Source organism: Pongo pygmaeus, chromosome X (assembly GCF_028885625.2).
Source record: "Pongo pygmaeus isolate AG05252 chromosome X, NHGRI_mPonPyg2-v2.0_pri, whole genome shotgun sequence".
Lineage (NCBI taxonomy): Eukaryota > Metazoa > Chordata > Mammalia > Primates > Hominidae > Pongo > Pongo pygmaeus.
The window spans coordinates 11,692,044-11,711,748 of NC_072396.2; the positions used below are offsets into that span (position 1 = coordinate 11,692,044).

The 19,705-nt window shown below is 39.2% G+C and overlaps 1 protein-coding gene across 5 annotated transcripts in view; it reads right to left on the bottom strand.

Annotated features, from left to right (window-relative positions):
• ARHGAP6 (Rho GTPase activating protein 6) overlaps positions 1–19,705 on the bottom strand; it is a 549,115-nt gene that overhangs the window by 120,953 nt on the left and 408,457 nt on the right. For 3 of the 5 annotated variants that reach the window (XM_054470947.2, XM_054470948.2, XM_063660362.1), the window contains exon 2: positions 1,176–1,335. In XM_054470947.2, the coding sequence (XP_054326922.1) occupies positions 1,176–1,335 (160 nt within the window). The other 2 variants (XM_063660360.1, XM_063660361.1) reach the window with 2 other exon arrangements.

Below are 19,705 nucleotides of genomic sequence, written 5' to 3' on the forward strand. Positions count from 1 at the left end.
CTCCTCCAAAAGAAAACAAAGTAGAAAAGAAGTTTTGCAGATACCAAAATCCTCCGTGGAAATATTCTAGCTTCTAGAAGCTTCCTATCCCTCTTCTGCTTTCCTTTAAGTTTCAGGCACACTGCCCAATGTTGCTTTTCATGGCAGATTTACTTTATGTGTATAACATCATAGTTTTTCATTCTCCCTCAAAGTAGGTGTCTGCTACATACTAATACAAATTAAAAAGTGCCTTTATAGGCCAGGTGCAGTGGCTCACGCCTGTAATCCCAGCACAGCACTTTGGGAGGCTGAGGCAGGCAGATCACAAGGTCAAGGGATTGAGACCATCCTGGCCAACATGGTGAAACCCTGTCTCTACTAAAAATACAAAAATTAGCTGGGCGTGGTGGTGTGCACCTATAATCCCAGCTACTCGGGAGGCTGAGGTAGGAGAATCACTTGAACCCAGGAGGCGGAGGTTGCAGTGAGCCAAGGTTGTGCCACTGCACTCCAGCTTGGCAACAGAGCAAGACTCCATCTCAAAAAAAAAAAAAAAAAAAAAAAGTACCTTTATAGACAGTAGTAAACATACAGAGACAAAGTTTTATGGATTCAAGGAATTCAAGTACATGTGTCTCATCTTTACTGGAATCAGGATCTGTTTAAAAAACAAACATCAGCCAATCAGGTGTGCACTGGCTCCAGTGCAACATACAACACACCAGCTGAAAAACTGGCTAAAAAGGAGTTAAGTTCGGTAAAATCCCTGATTCTGAGTTGGCATAGGGTCAAACGACAAGTTTAACAGAGTGTTAAGGCATTCTTTTCAAATGGGTTATTTTGAAACCAAACTGAGATAGACACAGCTTTTCTTCTGACCGTTTAAGATGACCTTCCTGAAAATTATTTTTAATTGGTTGTTCAGAATCCATATAGACTGTTGATATACACACAGCTTTCCTTTGTAATGCTCCAAGTTGACCTTCCCTTTAAATAAACGTATTACCTGACATGCAAATTGTCCCTCTTGAACATGTCCTTCAAATGGACACTAATGCCAGCCAACAACCAAGAAGCTGTAGTTTCCTTCCTGTGTGAATATTAGGTGTGAGAAGAGTTCACAGCTCACGGCTTTGGCAGAGCCAATATTTGACTTGCAGTGTTCCCCAGCAGAAAGGCAGAAGAGGCCTTACCTTTGGGAATGGTGATCTGACAGCTCAGGTCACAGTCCTGTTGCAACTGATAAAAAGCCACTTCCTGCAGCCGGGCCCTCTCCAGCTCTGAGAGACTCTGGATGGGGACTGACCTCAGCCGTACACTGCGGCCTGACATGCTGTTCCAGGTGAAATCACCCTGTAGGCCAAAAAAAAAAAAAAAAAAATCAAGAGTTACAGAGTTCACTTACCTCTCACAAATCTCATCCTCTCTTAGTAATAAAGTCAAGCAAACCACCTTTGTGTTCCAAAATTGGGTCTCAATTCCCAAAGTCAAATCCTCTTTTAGTTCACTGTGGATTTTCTCAGTTAGTTGCAAATGTCAAAATCTCAAGTATCTGCTGGGTCACATGATCTTATCTCATTATGCATATAGGCCCGAGGAAGCTATGTAGAAAGATACTGTGAGGGTCCTACTTCCTCCTTTTTATGGGAACACATGGGAACTTCTAACTTTTGTGAAATACCGTGCTGCTGCTGATTGCCATCACACACATCAGATATAGGGGGATGAGTGTGTATGGCGAGCCTACCGTGTGCCAGAGGCTGCACCAAGGGAATTTTTTAAAATTGGCAAAAAAAAATGGTACATATTCATGGGGCACATGGTGATATTTCTATACATATAGTTATTAGATATATATTTCTAATAATTAGTAACTAATCTCAAACATTTATTATTTCTTTGGTTGCTAACATTCAATATCCTCCTTCTAGCTATTTGAGATTATATATTACTGTTAACCATAGTCAAGGGCTTTTTAGTTAATCCCTCCAACAACCTTATGAGGTGGTTAACATTTTTTACCTATCTCATGTAAAATTTAATAATATAATCTAGTATAATATATTATAATATATTATAATAGTAAAGTTTATACTTATGGTATATTATATGAATAGTATAGTAACATATATTATCTATACATATAGTAATATAATATAGATGATGAAACTGAGGCTTGAGGAGGTTAAGTAATTCTCCCCAAATCATAAAACTCACTCATAAGATTTGGAATGAGGACTCAAGCTAAGAATGTAGGGCTTTAAACTCTATGCTAATATTGTAACCACTGAGGTTCTATTTGTAGCACTCTCATGAGTTATTGTGAACACAATAAGCTTAGAGATATGATCATTAGGAAGACGTTCAGTATTTATGGAGACATTTGATGCTAAAATACTCCACATCAAAGACTCAAAGCAAAGATTCCCACAATCCTAAAAGTGTACTCATGTGTACACATGCATACCCTTGCAGCCCACTGAGGGTGAATGGCTCCACCCTCAATGCAGACAGTGAGAAAGTGATGTCCAAAGAAAAAGTACTTTACAATCCTCTGAAACCCAGTGTCTCCTTACTAAAGACTTCTTGTGAATCTCATATATCAGGAATGCTGCAACAGATTTGAGGAGGCAGCTACTGTTGCTCAATGATCAAGAAAGAAAAGTTCTATCAGGGAAGGAAAGGTGCTGGCCCACGCAGGGACTCATTGCAATAAATGGAACACTTATAGAATCCCATAAGACTTCACCATCTTAAAGAAGTCACTCACCTGGACGTGGTGGCTCACACCTGTAATCCCAGCACTTTGGGAGGCCAAGGTGGATGGATCACCTGAGGTCGGGAGTTCAAGACCAGCCTGGCCAACATGGCAAAAGCCCGTCTCTACTAAAAATATAAAATTAGCCGGGCATGGTGGCACATGCCTGTAGTCCCAGCTACTTGGGAGGCCGAGGCAGGAGAATCGCTTGAACCTGGGAGGGGGAGGTTGCAGTGAGCCAAGATCACGCCACTGCATTCCAGCCTGGGCAACAAGAGCAAAACTCTGTCTTAAAAAAAAAAAAAAAAAGTCACTCACCTTAAAGAAGGGAGACAGAAAGACTGGTCCTGGCAACAAAGTGCCATAGCACTTTGTTTCACACTGGTGGCAAATTCCTGCCTAGTGTATTCATTCCAAAAGTGAATGGCACGATGTTAATTCTTTGATATTTTCCCTCTTTATCTGGGATTTCATTCATTCATTTAATACATGAATATATTATACTCTGGTAGGGGCAGAAAATGAACAGGGTAAGTAAAAGGAATGGTATGTGAAATAATGATAACTGCTAGGAAGGAGAAAAAGGCAAAGAAGGGGAAGTAGAAGAAAGGAATTTGCAGTTTTAGAGACAGCAGCCAGGAAGACCTCACTGAGAAGGCAAAATTTCAGCAAGTGTTAAAGAAGTTATGGCTTTTCGTTTCTTTGCCTTGACATGTATGAATTACACCCAGTGGATGATGAAGACTAGCAGGAACCCAGGAGGAGCTCAGGGAGGGTGATGCAGGAGGGGATGTGGGGAGAGGAGTGAGTGAGCAAATCTAGTCAAAGTGAGGAGGCTGCAGTCACATTCAGTGAACAGAAGAAAATTCTTCTGGGGCCAGTGTATTTTGAATTTTTTCTTTCTTTTATGTTTTTGGTATAACCAGACTAAGAAAAAATAGGACATACAGATATTATGGTTGGGGACTCAGGCCTTGGGTGTACCCCTCACTCACACCCTCTAAGCTTAGAGAACCACAAGGAACACTATTGGGGAATTTTTTTTATTATTATTTTCTCCCAGAGAGAAAGTCCCCAGATGAGTTTATAAATTTTAGATATCAAGCTTAGGTACCTAAGGGAGCTGATTGTTATTTGAAGTGTCAAAGCAGAATTACATACCTATTCTTTAAAAGCAATCAAAGATGTGACCTCCAATGGGCTTAATTATCTGTAGTAGGGGTTTGACAATCTTTTTCCGTAAAGACCACATAGAAAATATATCAGGCTTTGTGAGCCATGTGATCTCTGTTACAACTACTCAACTCTGGCTTGGTGGCATGAAAGCAGCCACAGATAATTTATAAATCAGTGAGTGTGGCCATATTCCAATAAAACTTTATTTACAAAAACAGCAGGCTGGTTTTGGCTGGCGGGCTGGAGTTTCCCAACCTGTGAACTATAGCTTATGACTGAAATAAAGTAATTCCTGGAAGGGACATTTTGTTCTTATTTACTAAGTCCTCCTGGTTAATTAATTCAAACAATATTTAATAAGCACAGATGAGATGCTAAGCTCTGTGGTAGGCTTGGGACTATTAAGATGACAACACAGTCCTCATCCTCAGAGTTAACTTTCAGGTAGGAAGAACACAAACAATCCATAAAACACAGAGATTGTGATACTAGAAGTAAGTACTAAATGCAACGAATGCCTAGGAGACAAGGCTTTGTTATCTATCTGGAGGATCAAGGAAAGCTTTATAGAGAAGGTAGTGTTTCAATGGAGGCTTGAAAGTTGAGTAAGAGGGGGCAGGGTTCGCCCAGTAGCAATGCAACTTTAGCAGCAGGTGCAAAGGCAAATGAGTTTGAGAAAACAGGCTTGTTCAGGGAATTACAAGGCTGGAAGGAGGAAAATGGCAAGAGGTGAAGCCAAGCAGAAGTCAGGGCCAGATTCTGTAGGGCCGTCTCTGTTGGCAATGCAAACCAGATTAGATTTTCCTCCATAGATGATGGCTAGTCATTCAGGAACTTTGAGCTAGAGAGGAACATGAGCAGATTTGAAATATAGGGAAGATGACTGGAAACAAGTTTCCTAAGGAATTAAAGGCGAGAGCAAGTCAAAGATGTGGAGATGAGAAAAGACTCCGTGCTAAGTAGGATGCTGATTCCAATTTGAACAGACACGGGAGAAACTTAGAACCACATAGATGCTGGAGAATAAACTGGATGCAGTCAGGGGAAGAGAAGGAGTAATCTAGGATGACTCTTGAGTTTCTAGTTTCAGCAACTGGGCAGATAGTAACACTAATCACCAAGATGGGGAATGGCAGAGGGAATTATGTTTGCAGGGGGAGAAGGAAGGTCACCCAGTTTTGGACATGGTGAAAATGGTATTTTCTTTTGAAAAAACAGAATTAAAACATTACTAAGTCTGGCAAAACAGAACCTGGCCAATTTATATTTTTCTTGAGCTTTGATTTTGTTCTCTCAATTAAAACAGTTCCAACACAATCAAATAATATATGTTTTTTCAAACTGTTTACAAATGACTACACTTAGCATAATAAAAAGTGAAGTGCAATGCTTCAAGTTTACTTTAGTCCATTATATGTTGCAGCCCACGGTTCTTAACTTCTTGGATTTTTAAACTTCTTTGTTATATTTGGAATTGTTAACCAAAAGAGAGATCTGAGGTTATTTTGTTATGGCAGACCCAGTTGACCAAGACAATATCCGTATTTTTTGTTTCCTTATTTTTACTTTTTAAATTTCTGTGGGTTCATAGTAGGTTTATATATTTATGGGGTACATGAGATGTTTTGATACAGGCAGGCAATGCATAATAATCATCATGGAGAATGGGGTATCCGTCCCCTCAAGCATTTATCCTTTGAATTACAAACAATCCAATTCCACTCTTTAAGTTATTTTAAAAATGTACAGTTAAGTTATTGTTGACTATAGTCACCCTGTTGTGCTATCAAATAGTAGGTCTTATTCATTATTTCTAATTATTTTCTGTAGCCATTAACTATCCCCACCTCCCCCGATCCCCCACACTGCCCTTCCCAGCCTGTGGTAACCATCCTTCTACTCTCTATCCATGAGTTCAATTGTTTTGATTTTTAGATCCCACAAATAAGTAAGAACATGTGATGTTTGTCTTTCTGTGCCTGGCTTACTTCACTTAGCATGATGATCTCCAGTTTCATCCATGTTGTTGCAAATGACAGGATCTCATTCTTTTTTATGGCTGCATAATACTCCACTGTGTATATGTACCACATTTTCTTTGTCCATTTTTTTTTCTGAAGTTCTCTGATGATTCTCCCATGCAGCCAGGGTTGAGAACCACTGAACTCAAGGCTTGAACAGATTCTAGTTTGAGTGTGCGTCCACATTGTTCAGTTAGGCTATAATAAGTGCTATGTAGTAAGTCTAGAAAATCCAAGAAGTCCTCCATTGTCAAAGAAAGATACAAATCTACCAAGGGAAAGAAAGCTATTTCTATGACAGTCATAATAGAAAGGATGTTACTTTTTGAAACTGAGAGTAAGCATGATCCTGCTTTCTTTTATTAAACAAATGAAGTGATGACATAATCCTTATTTTTTCACTCAACAAAAAAATTGACTTGAACCTGACACTCTCAGAAGCCACTCTTAGCCACTACAATATTCTGGCTGGTTGTTGCAAGCTTGTGAGTTGCCCCTCTGCCCACGTTTTGTTCTGTGGAGGTAGAGAGAAGTACAGTAAGGCATAATCAGGTGGAAGGTGTGGTTGGTAGAATAATGTCTCCCCTAAAGACGTCCATACCCGAATCCCAGGAACCAGTGAGTATGTTATTTTACATGGTAAAAGGGACTTTGCAGATGCTATTAATTTCAGATTATTGAGATGGAGAGATTATTCTGAATTATCCAGGTGGGTCCAATGTCATCACAAGGAGAGAGGTAGAGGCAGAAGCGAGACAAAAATGTGATAATGGAAGCAGAGGTGGGAGAGAGAAAGATTTGAAAGAGCTTGGCTGCTAGCTTTACAGATGGAAAAAGGAGCCACAAGACAAGAAATGCACACAGCTTCTAGTGCAGGAAAAGCCAAGGATTCTCTCCTGGAGCCTCCAGAAGGAACATGGCCTTTTATTTTAGCCCAGTGAGGCCCACATCAGACTTCTGACCTCCAGAACTGTAAAATATTAAGTTTGTGTTGTAAGTTTGTGACAATTTGTTATGGCAGCAATAGGAAATGAATCCAAGAGTAGGGGGGAGCATTAGAAAAGGAAGTTGGTGGGGTGAAGGGCATGCTCCCAGACACTTAAAAAAGTAGGTTTTGACCTTCCATCAGATTCTTATCTCCCTGCTACCTGATGCTAAGGTGCTGCTTCATACTACAGGTACCACCACCAATGATTTGTGCTGGAGAGGTCCCAAGACTGGAATTCTGAAATCACTTTTCCCATAAAATAGAATTATAGAAAATTACATATAGTAAATACTTTACGCTCTGTGGGTCTTATGGTCTCTGCCACAATTACTCAACTTTTGCCATTGTAGGGCAAAAACAGCCATAGACCCTACATAAACAAAAATTCCAAAAATTTTATCTATGACATGAAAATTCAAGGCTCATATAATTTTATGTGTACAAAATATCCTTCCTTCAAAATTTTTTCAACTATTTAGAAATGTAAACATAATTCTTAGCTTGCAAGTCATACAAAAACGGGCATCAGGCTGCTTTTGGCCCACTGGCTGTTGTTTGCCAACCCCTGATATAGAGATTAGGGTCATTTAGTGCCCTACACATATTTATGTAGCATCTACAGCCATGTTCCAGCAACCTAGTCCTAGGGCCTTGCATTATCAGCCATATATAACAGCTAGATTCAGGAGGGCAAGACCCTTGTCTGGCTTATTCATTTTGATGTTCTCGGTATCTAAGGCAGTACCTGGCACTTAACAGCCCCTGAATAAATATTTGTCAGTCTAGGGACTAATGAACCAGGCACATCATGAGTTAAATAAATTGGAAACCTAACCAACCCATACAATGTTGTATATATGTGGGAAACTGTATTCTGGATTTGAATAAACCATTAAGAGACAGTCTTTCGAAATAGCCTGTTGATAAGCCAAGAAAAACCCATGCCAGTACATGAGGGGAGAAAATAAATGTGATAATAAGTGATGCGGAGAAGAGTTAATCCGTGATACCTATACCCACCCATCAGACTTCATAGGAGCAGTAAGACATGAACACAAAGGTCATAGTTTCCCTTTGACTCTCATGGCATGGACCATAAAGTGATAAACAAGCACCCAGGAAGGGCACCAAAGCCTACCAGCACAGTCTAGAACATGTTTCTGGCAGTTTCTCAAGGCTCACATGCATGGTCCAGACCAGCATTTTTCTTTGGTGACTGTTTATCTTATAAATGAATGACTCATTTGACGGCTTTCTGAATCTAGTCTTTTGAGTGGTCATCATGGAATTTTTTTAACAATTGAAAATGGATGATTTCAAGTTTGTTTAGATTTTATAAATGTAGATGAAAATGAAATTCACCCAATGTCTCTGGATAGACTAAAGACCTTGGCAGTTGTAAAAATATCTTTCTATTCTAGGGTACTATGTGACAGCATTAATAAAGGGCAGCAATATGATAAAATGATATAGGATAATGGTCCTTGGTGGGGTAACGTTGCCCCCAGTGAGCATTTAGCAATGTCTGGAGACATTTTTGGTTGTTATAACTGGGGCAGCATTTGACAGTGGCAGCTAGAAGATAGAGGCTAGGGATGCTGCTAAGCACCTTATAATGCACAGGACTACTGCCTAAAATCAACAACTATCTGGATCAACGTGTCTACAGTGCAGAGGTTGAGAAACCTTGGTTTAGCATAAATAAGTCTGCTGTTAAGCCCAGATTACATATAATCTCCTTAAAATGATGGTGCTGGGAAATATTAACAATTATTTATATATTTTGTTTATCATAAAAAATATGCACTATATATTCATATATATATCATGCATTACTTTGTGTATTTTACATGTATTTTTCTACATATTATACACATAAACAGAATCATAGGGCTTATTTTAAGCTAGTATTAATAAGTACAAACACTACAAACCTAATTAAAAGAAGCAAACCAAAAAAAGTTTGAAAATAGAGTCTTGATTAACTGGAGAACAACTCACCAAAAGTGTTAACTAAAGAGATTTCCTTCCCACCAGAAGTATATGTCTCTATGTTTAGAAAAAAAGAAGCAAAAGACAAACTAAAACCCAAACAATCTAATATCTATGCTTTATTCAGAAAGTCATTCTTTTGAGCTAAGTTGCATCTTTACTAACAGACTTGATTTTCCCATGAAATAAAATTGATTGAAATAATTTTGGTTTTGTTCTACACCACATTGTTTTCTTACATCCTTGGGGCTAGTCTCTAATTGCAGCATCTCTTTAATCTCATCCAACTGTAAACTCCCCAGGGCCAAACAAGGGGTGAGGCAGGGCTGTTCAAAATGTGGTTTGTGGACCCAAGGCATCGGAATCACCTGGGCAGATGATCATTGTTAAACATGTAGGTTCCTTCGGCTCTAAGGTAGATTTAGAGAATTAGAGTCACAAGGAATAGGTCCCAAGCACCTCCATTATAAAGCAGCATCCCCGGATGAGTCTTACTTTTTGCATAATAAAGGTTGAGTCTCACTGGTATGGTGGTGAAGACTTGGATTCAAATAGATGGCAGTTCTTTGGTAAGATTCAGAAAATCTCTGATCATCAGTTTTCTCATTATTAACATGGAGAAAAGAACAAGATTTAACTCTCAGTTTGTAGTGATAATATCAGACAATACAAATGAATTTCTTGTGGAAGGCTTATAAGCTCCCACAAGACCTGAATAAATGGAAATTTAAGTTATAATTAATATTAATCATCACCACTCTAAATTTGCATCACCATCTGATGTGGTTTGGATGTTTGTCCCCTCCAAATCTCATGTTGAAATATAATCACTAATGTTGGAGGTGGGGCCTGGTGGGAGGTGTTTGCATCATGAGGGTGGATCCCTCATGAATATCTTGGTACTGTCCTTGCAATAGTGAATTCTTGCTCTGAGTTCATGTGAGATATGGTTGTTTAAAAGGGCGTGGCACTTCTTCCCTCTCTCTCTTGCTTCTGTTCTTACCATGTGACAGGCTGGCTCCCTGTTGCCTTCCATCCTGAGTAAAAGTTTCCCAAGGGCATTACTAGAAGCTGAGCAGATGACACCACCATGCTTCCGGTATAGCCTGCAGAACTGTGAACCAATTAAACCTCTTTTCCTTTCTTTATAAATTACCCAGTCTCAGGTATTTTTATGGTGATACAAGAAGGACCTAACACAGCATCTTAACTTGGAAGTATTAGAGACACCAAAAACTCTTAAGAAATGTGTGCTGAATTACACAGCAAGTTTTACAAGGTGATAAGAGGTAAAGAAGGAGGTAGCACAGGGTGAGGGGAATAGGAGTGCTGCATGAGCTACCAGGAGAGCCTTACAGAGAATATGATTTTTGCACCAACCCTTAAGGAGGTGAGGGAATGAGCCAGGCAGGTTTTGGGAGCCCAGCAGCCCAGGCAGAGACTGGTTGACATAGGTATAACATAGCATGGTGGCTAAAAGCAAGGGGTGGCAAGCTGGGCTGCCTGAGTTTGAGTCCCAGTTTTGCCACTTACTAGCCAGCCATGTGGCTTTTTAGCAAGCTACTTACACTCCCCCATGCCCCATTTTCCTCATCTGTGAAATGGGGATGATGATAGGGATTTTACTGATACAAGCTGACTAGCCGGGGAGCCAAGTACTGCCTACTGATTGTTTTCATACATCAAGTTTTATTGATTTATGAAAACCACAGCCACACTCATTCATTGTTATTGTCTATGGCAGCCTACAGGCCACAATTGCAGAGTTGAGTTGTTGCAACAGAGACTGCACAGTCCATGAAGCTGCCCTTCCATAAAGGTAACCATCTGGCCCTTTATGGAAAAAGTTTGCTGACCCCTGGACTGGACTAAAAGTAAAGGCACATCTATGATTAGGATCTGCCTTTTGCCATCACCATTTTCCTCCTCTCCTAAGATTTTGTCTCTGAGAAACATCCCAGAGAGCCTGTAAAAAAAAAATCAAACAACATAATTTAGCATATTAGAAAATATGCAAATGCTAGCATGAAATAGAAGTGGTTATCTGCAAATGGCCTGTTCACCTGGGTTACTGATAAACTAAAGAAGTAGAAATGAACATTGTGAAACCCAGGGCTGGGCTAACACCATCTAAAAAAACAAATGTCACTTACATCTTGTTTCCAGTGGAAAGAACCTTTCCAGTGGTTAGCATAGAGGGGACATACTGGAAGTCCTCAAGGGCAAAAGTGTCAGAGCAAAAGGTCAATTTCATTTCTGTGTAGTTCCAGTTGAATTGTGGACTTTTCTAATGGCCATCAATTTAATTCTCAGTTCTAAGCGTCTCTCGAGTCTTGGATGGGAGGAAGGTAAGACGGCCTGCACAAATCTCGGTGTTGCAAAAAATGGAAACACTGGCATGAATCAGAAATTTCTTAATGACAGGACCAGCAGCTGATGGTTCTACTTGTCTTTCTCTAATTAAATTTAGTTCACTGAAATTAGAACGACCTCCGGAGATAGATTAGACCTTGAAGATACTGCTCACATTTATAGATGGTCCGCTCTCTGCTAGTTACTGTTCTAAGCCTTTTATTTATATTATCTCATTTAATTCTTACAACAACCTAAGGACTATGTTACCATCATTATTCCCATATTTCAGATGAAGAAACTGAGGCACAGAACTTAAGTAACTTGCCAAGAGCACACACCAATTAAGTGGCAGAGTTAGGATTTGAAGCCAGGCTTTAGGTTCTGGAATTTAGACTCATAACCACTATATGTATTTCATAACATTTCATGATAAACCAATCCAAACCTCTAACCTTACAAATGAGCAAAGCAGCTGCAGTGGCATAATGGGATCTGGGACATCAGGGTCATGTTCCCCTCTTTCCACCACCAAGCCCTTTCATTATGAGACATACCCTTATAATAATGAAAGCCAGACAGTGTTTAAAAATTCAGAGGCTTAAAGTTTCCTCTTTTGTAAAAGACAGCACAAGCACATCCGATTTATTATTAGCCTTATATACTATCCAAACTGTTCCCCTAAACTCATATTTATCATAGCCACAGCAACTAAAATGTTGCACCCATATTCAAGAAGTTAAGAGGGAAAGATAAACCACTTTACCCTTTCAGACTTCAAAGCAGCCTGTGCCCGAATCTTTTACAGAAATCAGCCCAGTTATGCTGTTCTGTTAATCGCGACATAATCCTTTCTGCTTGAGTTTGCTCATTTCAAGCTGCCACAACATCATTAATCTAAAAATAAGGTTCTCATAAATCCATATTGACACAGACAGTTTTTAGCTGTCACACATCTCAGACACTGATCATTCCAGTTTTCTTCCTAAATCACAAGATGGATGTGAAAGAATCACAAAATTTTATCACAATTGTTTTCTGAAAAAGAAGTGTAAGTATAGATATTTATATTGCTTACCCATAAATTATAATCAGCCGCGTCTTTGCTGTCCTCTCTAATCTAACTGAACTAAGCTTGGAGTAGGAAGTTGAGTCTGTTTTAAAAAAATTATTTTTTTGGTAAAAAATGCATCCTGAAATGGCAGATCATATTGAATGTCTGAGAAATGGCCCAGCTGGCATAGCTGTGACTCCCACGATACCTTTTGTTGCCAGAGACCTCCGCTACTGTGAATCTTGGGACCAAAAATATGCAATCTTTTCATCGGATCATTGAGAAGTTCCTGTCCTTTCAGAACGGAGGCAGGCTGTGTCCCTGAGTAAGTGCACAAATGAGTGAGTGCATGTGTTTCTATGTGTGTGTGCGTGTGTGTGTGTGTGTGTGAGAGAGAGAGAGAGGGTGAGACAGAGAGAGAGAGAGTTGGGGAGGAGGAAAGAGGGGAGAGAAGGGACAAAAAGAATGAGAGAAATTGAAACTGGATTTCCTGTTTCTTATTTTAATAAGAGTATTTTGAAGAAATATACTCGAGTTAGAAAAGGATTCCTCTAAAAAAAATCCTCTTTTCCACAGGGATCTACAAACGGTAATTGGATTGTAACTGTGCAAACTGTCCTTATTAGGAATCTACCAAAGAATGTTGGAAGCCACTGGTGAAACCCCTGAGAGCAAGATAAAGCACATAGGATGCCTTCTTTGTTTAGGACAAATTCTCAGTTCTTAAATTATATTTTAAAACTACTGACTCCATTTTTCTAACACTAGCCACACACACTAAAAAGCAAAAGTTTTCATTCTCTTTCACACTGAAGCATAACACATGCTCTGTATTTTATCCTCTTTGTGGGACAGCAGTCCTTGAGAAGTTGTTCATTTCCTGAACAGAGGGTGTGGAGGTCAGAGTGAATATACCCACATGGCCATGTCTAAGAGGGTTCAGGATGGGGTGGGGGTTGGGGGTGGCATCCATGAAGAGCAGAGGGAAGAGGGAAGATTAATTCCCATCGCAAATTACCTTGATCTCATGTATTCCACATGGCACCGAGCCAAATACAACTCGAAAAGACATCTTTGTTTCCCAGTCAATAGGAAGTTATAGTTCTCTCATGGGTCTCAAGTGAATTCCAACAAAAGAATCACTGTGATTATAATTGACAAACCGGGAAATGATTTCATGGAAGATCTTACTGATTCAAAATTAAGGACTCGGTATGCTTTTACTAGGATTCTGTGAAACTAATCATGTAAGCCACACATAGCCTGTGCTGCTGCTGCTGCTGCTAAGGAAGGAATTTTAAAGCAGTAAAATATTCCAGGTGGTTTTCTTTACTAGAATGATTAAACTTAAACAGAGATTCAGAGTAAAATCTACCTGTTACTGCACATACCTCCACCGCCACTATCCTAAAAACTCTGATGTTGAAGATACGCATTATTCCAGTAGACAGTCAATATGGCTTATACTGGATACTCATCAATGGAAGTTACATCCTCATTTAAAGATATCTAATATCTTAATATCAATATATCTAATATATTAATATATTATTTCACATGAAATTGATAAATATGCAATACATTTTTTATTACTAGGCAAATGATCCTTTAGTTTATAAATAGATGACAGCAACATGTAGTTCTGACTGAGCACTTACTAAGTGTCAGGCATTGTTTTAGGCATTTTATGGGCACTGACTTATGTAACCATCAAAATAATTCTTGGCAGTAGGTTACATTATTATCCTTATATTACAGATGAGGAAACAGAAGCGCAGAGGAGTTAAGTGACTTGCTCAAAGATTCACAGCTCATAAGTAATGCGGCTGTCATCCCAACCACTATGAGCTTACAAATTAACTGGAAGACAAAGCCACAGTTCAGAGTCAGTACTAGTAGGAACCATGTTATAAGTATCTAATGAGGAAGAGACAGCGATGAAATAAGAATGATTACCTAAGACTAGAGTGGTCTGTTAAATCAATTATTTGATGGAGACATATACTGTCAGGTCAATAAATGTTTCGTAAGAAGGTGACTAAGTGAATAATCTCAAATAATCTCGAGAGACAACATCTTGTGAAATTCCTAGTCTGTTTTAAGAGTGGAAGCAAGGCAGGCCTTTAAGAGGAAGTGCAGAAATAATGGAGAAGGTGTGTATATTTGGTATTCTTTGGAAAATGCATTCAAACCAGAAAAACAAAACATAAAGATAAGGAATCCTTTTTAAGATTTAAATAACAACTCTTTAAGTAAAACCAATAAGAGACCAAAGAGTCACTGAAAGAGCCTTGGAAATAAATATCAGGAAGCAATTAAAAGGTTCCATCTGTGGAAGAGTTTTGCTAATCACAAAAAATGCTGAGAGCACAATGGTCATTTTTTTCCCATTTAACCCTCCATATCTAAGCATACCAAGAAACAATTTATAGCCTAAGAATCTATGCCATTAAGCATTCATTCTGCCTTCTTCTTGCCTCTTATTCTGGATTATTTCTGTTTATATCACTGGTGATATTTTGCACATTTAAGGCAAAAATATCGTAGAATCACCGTCAAACTTTTTGAGTGAACACATTTCTGATTACATCACTCTTTTGCCTAAAACCCTTTGATGTCTCCTCATTAGCTCCAGGACAAAGTCCAAATTCCTTAGCCTGGTATCCAGTGCCGTGTGCTTTTACTTAGATGGAATAAAATCAAATAGCCACTACATAATAGTGAATAATAACAGTAGAAGTTTACTGAGCATGTATTAGGTGCTAAGCACTTTATGTGTGCCATGTATTCACTGCCTCCAACAATTTCATTTTATAGAGGAAGTGATGGAGGCACAGAAATGGATGGCACACAGTGAGGAAAACACTGACTGCTCATGAAGGCCGTAGCGCCTTTTTCGTGGGCATTCAGCAAGTCTACATTTCCCAGCCTCTCTTGCAGTTAATAGTGGTCATATGACTGGAGTCTAGCTAATGGAATGTCAGAGGAAGTGACAAGCTTCATTTCTAGCCCCAGTCCATAAAAACCTGGAGACAGCATCCAGGCAACCTGCATAGCCATGTGTGGTAGTCCCAGGAGTGGACCACATTTTTTAGTGTTCTTTGCCTAGTGTAGTCCCCTGCCCTTCAAGCCCGCCTGGCTCTATGAGTTACTTTAACCAACTGAATGTGGCAGAAGGGGATGCCAAGCCCATTCTGGACCTGAGACATAAGAAGGCATGGAAACTTCTGCTTTTGCATTCATAGGACCCTTGAGCTCCCATGACATAGGTGTAGCCACTATGTTGAAGAGACCACGTGGAGAGGCGATATAGCCAGTGTGAAAGGTTTAGTTGCCCCAATGTCTCAACCTAAATCCAGCCTACCCTACCTCCAGCTGAATGAAAGGAAGAAGCAGCCCAGGTTCAGAATCATTGCTTGGAGCAGCACAGCTGTCCCACCAATTGTGGCCAATCTAACAGTATGAATAACAAATAGACTTATGTTGCGAAATTTGGGGATGTATCTGATATAGCAGCTGACCTCACTTGCCTGAACTTCCCATATGAACACAGATAATAAATGTAAGCAGCCTGATCTGGAGCCCTTGCGCTTGAAACTCCTCCTATACTTCTCCCCACTGAACGACATCATGACTCATTTCTTCCCTTCCTACATTCTCACTTGGAAAGACAGTAGTTGATCAACTGGACGGTAAAGTAAAAATTGCTCTTTATATATTGTTTTGCTGAGCATGTAGAAAGTCTTTAAAGTAAAAGAAGACAAATATATTTCTAATGACATCCTTCAGATTTTGAATAATATATAGCCAATGGTTAGAAACAGGTAATGCTTTTATCTTTCAGAATCATGACTGAATCTAATAAAATGGCACAGTGAAATTTCATTTAGATTATATTCATTACTAATAAACCTTCCATGGATCCTGGTAACCTTTTTTGAGTGTAGCATAGAGTTCGCATGTAAGGTCTTAATATTTTTTTAAGACTGTATATAAAAATGCAAATTGTGAGAGACATTTTAGTTCATCTGCTGCTTTACAGTGCTCAGTGAAAATGTGGTACCATCAGTTTAACCATCAGGCTCTATCTTTGTATTGCTCAGAACTTCCAGGGTCTAGGTGATAAGCCAATGTATATTCTCTCATTGCTGCCATTTGCTTCCTTTTCCCATTCCTAGCACCCTGACCTTGGTCTAATTGCTAGCGTCCTCCTGATGCTACTGTGACTTATTTGCACGGAGAGAATGTTTTGGATCCTTCACATCTAAACTCTACCATCAAAGCAAATCTAGTAACTGGAAAGCTATTTAAGACCATGAATCTGAAACAGTCAAAACCACAATAAAGAACAACTAAAATTTACTGATTACTTATTGTCTCCATGAATACTCGCTATCCTCTAGGAGGCAGGTACTAGAATTATCTCCATTTTGCAGATAAGAAAATTGAAACAAAGAGAGCGTAAAGAGCTTGCCAGAAGTCACACAACTGGGAAGTAAAGAGTTGGCACTCAAACCCAGGCAGTCTGTTTTCAAATGCAATAATTTTAACCCCTAGGCAATATCACAGCATGCCAGCAACCAAACAAAGTAAGTATGACACAGAGCATCCAACAGAGACTGGAAGGCCTCTCTGCAACTGGCAGAATTCTGGTAAATATATAGAGGACAGCTCAGGGCTCAAAGCCCTGTGGAATTAAGACACAGAAATATGCAGAAACAGAGGCAGGGCACCAGGATGAAACAGAGAAAAGAAAGCCAACAGATGGGGCAATGACCTCCAGGAATAAGGAGGGGACAGGTATTTCATTTAAAGAAAAAGGAAGAGCCATGTTAGAAAACCTCCTGGATGCCAGATCCTTTACAAGTAGAATTAGCCACTCTCAGTTTTAGGTAGAGGTGTAACACTATGAAAGAGGTGTTTTAGGAAAGATGAATGAGGCCGAGTGGTGCAGAACTGATAGGAAGGGGATAAAGAGAGGAAGCAAACTGAGTCTACAATGTAACTGGTAAACGGAGGCTCTACGTGCGGAATGAACTGATAAGAAGCGAGTCTAGGCAGCAATAAAACAAGCTGACTCTAGGAATTCTTTCTTTATGAGAGTCCCTCTCTTTTTCCAATAAATATGGATCCCCAGAAAATTAAGTCCAAGATTATAGCTGGAGAAATACCTTTGAGTATAGAGTGTGAAATTTGCATCTCATTTTAGGTGCCCAGGAGGGTTGACCTAGAGAAAAGCATTTTATCTTGATTCTCATGGAGAAATCTGTATATCACTGGTTCTACCACACTGCAGAGAATGGTACTTATTTTGTAGCTGCTCCTTCTACTCATGTAGTGAGGAACGCTGAGTTATAAGGTTGGATTCTTCAGGTTTCTTGAAATAAGAAGGAAACTCAGATAAGAAGGCACTCATTATAGGTAAGATGTCATGTGAACTCTTTGTAGGGCAGGTCATTTATTCTGTTATGGGTATATTCACTGCTCATTAAACATGGAATGGATTTCAGAGCAAGGTTACCTAAAAGATACAGGGATGCTGAAGTACTGTCACCTCAAACTGGAGAACCCAATCCCAAGTCAGATATTTACAAATCAGCAGGATATAAAACAAGCCTTAAGGATAGATGAATATCATATTTAGGAGTTTGAAAACTCTTAGGCCAAACAAACTAGGCAAAATAAAAAATGCCAAAGTGAATTCCTTTCCACTTTCTCATTTCAATGCTATATTTGGTGACACTGTGTTTCATCAATTGCACTTTGGCACTTTGCAAAAGTCTCTTCTCAGTGGGGTTCTTCTCTAATGAGAAAGGAAAACAATTTCCTCAAAATTACATGCGACTTCATAAACATATTAAGTTAATAAATTAATTTTGAATATCATCAAATATATAGACATTGCTTCTAATCTGTTGCCTAAAATGTGAGCTGTGGACAATGAGCCTCTTGGTTTTACTATAAGATAATTTATCTTATTAAACTCTTTTAATAAGTAATTCAAAATCAGCATGAATTGTTGTACCACTTCATTCTAAGTGGGGAAAAGCAAATTATTCATTTTTAGTTGCAGTCTGGTAGTTAACTCATCTAAACCTTGTAGAGTAAATGAGCAAGCAAGCTGCTTTAAATAAAAATATATGCGGCTACATTTCTAGGCTGCAGAAAAAGTCTAGCATTAATGATGTTTTCAGAATCATCTTCCAAAGCAAAATTACCTCAGATACAAGTGGTGATACATTTTAGAACAAATGTATTCTCTAAGGACCAACAGTTCTCTAAGTTCATTGCACATTATAATTACTTGCTGTAGTTTTCAAAACTTTTTATGACCATGTCCCTCTCCCCAAGAACAGCATGGTCCAATAGACTTTTCTATAATAATGGACATTTTTGTTAACAGTACTAATTGCTAACGTGGCTACTGGCCACCCGTGGCTAATGAGCACTTGAGATATGGCCAGAGAAACTGAATATTGAATTGGTAATTGTATTTAATGTTAATTGATTCAAATTTACATTACCACAGGTGGATAGTGGCTACTGTATTGGACAGCACAGGTATAGATCAAGTCAATTAGACTGTCTGGGGTTGGGGCTCAGACAATGATATATTTATAAAGCTTTCCCCAAAATTCTAAGGTGCAGTCCAGGTTGAGAACCATTGTAATGGCCAGAGCTTAATGAAACTATCAGGGAAGACAAATTCCTTGAACTTTTTCCAGGATCCATAACTTTTCTCCAAATTCCACCAAGAATTTGTCATGTACCTTTGCTTCCCTCCCTCCTGCCTCCACTCCTCACTTCTTGCACCCTTCCACATACTCATGTGATGACTGCACTCTCCATATATTCCTTCATTGACTGATTCTGCCAGATTTCTCCCACACCGAGAGCATAACGTGCCCTCATCTCGAAGCTCAGATTCTTTTTTTCCTTTCTCTTCCATTGGCAGCAGAAAGAAAACTTAACAATGCTACCAATTAAGAGATTAAGTCTCCAAGCACATACATCCGTAATTTAAAATTGTTTTTCATGTGCACAGGCTTGATCCAGATGTCACTTTCCATGAGCTCTGCCATAGATGTGATGGGGAATATTTTGAACAGTAGCACAGTTAAGCAGCTTTCATCTTATCTGCTCATTTTGCCACTCTTTCATTCAAATGGGATGCAGTGTTATAGCACAGTGGTTACAGGGAGGACTCTCCTTCTGGCTGCCTGTGTTTGAATTCAAGTTCAACATATAACCAGCCATGTGAGTATCCAACCCTTTTAAGCCTCAATTACCTGCTCTGTAAAGTGGAGATAAAATAGTCCTGTAGGGAGGAGAGAGCTATGCATGTAACACTTATGATAAATGAACATGTCACATGCGCTGAT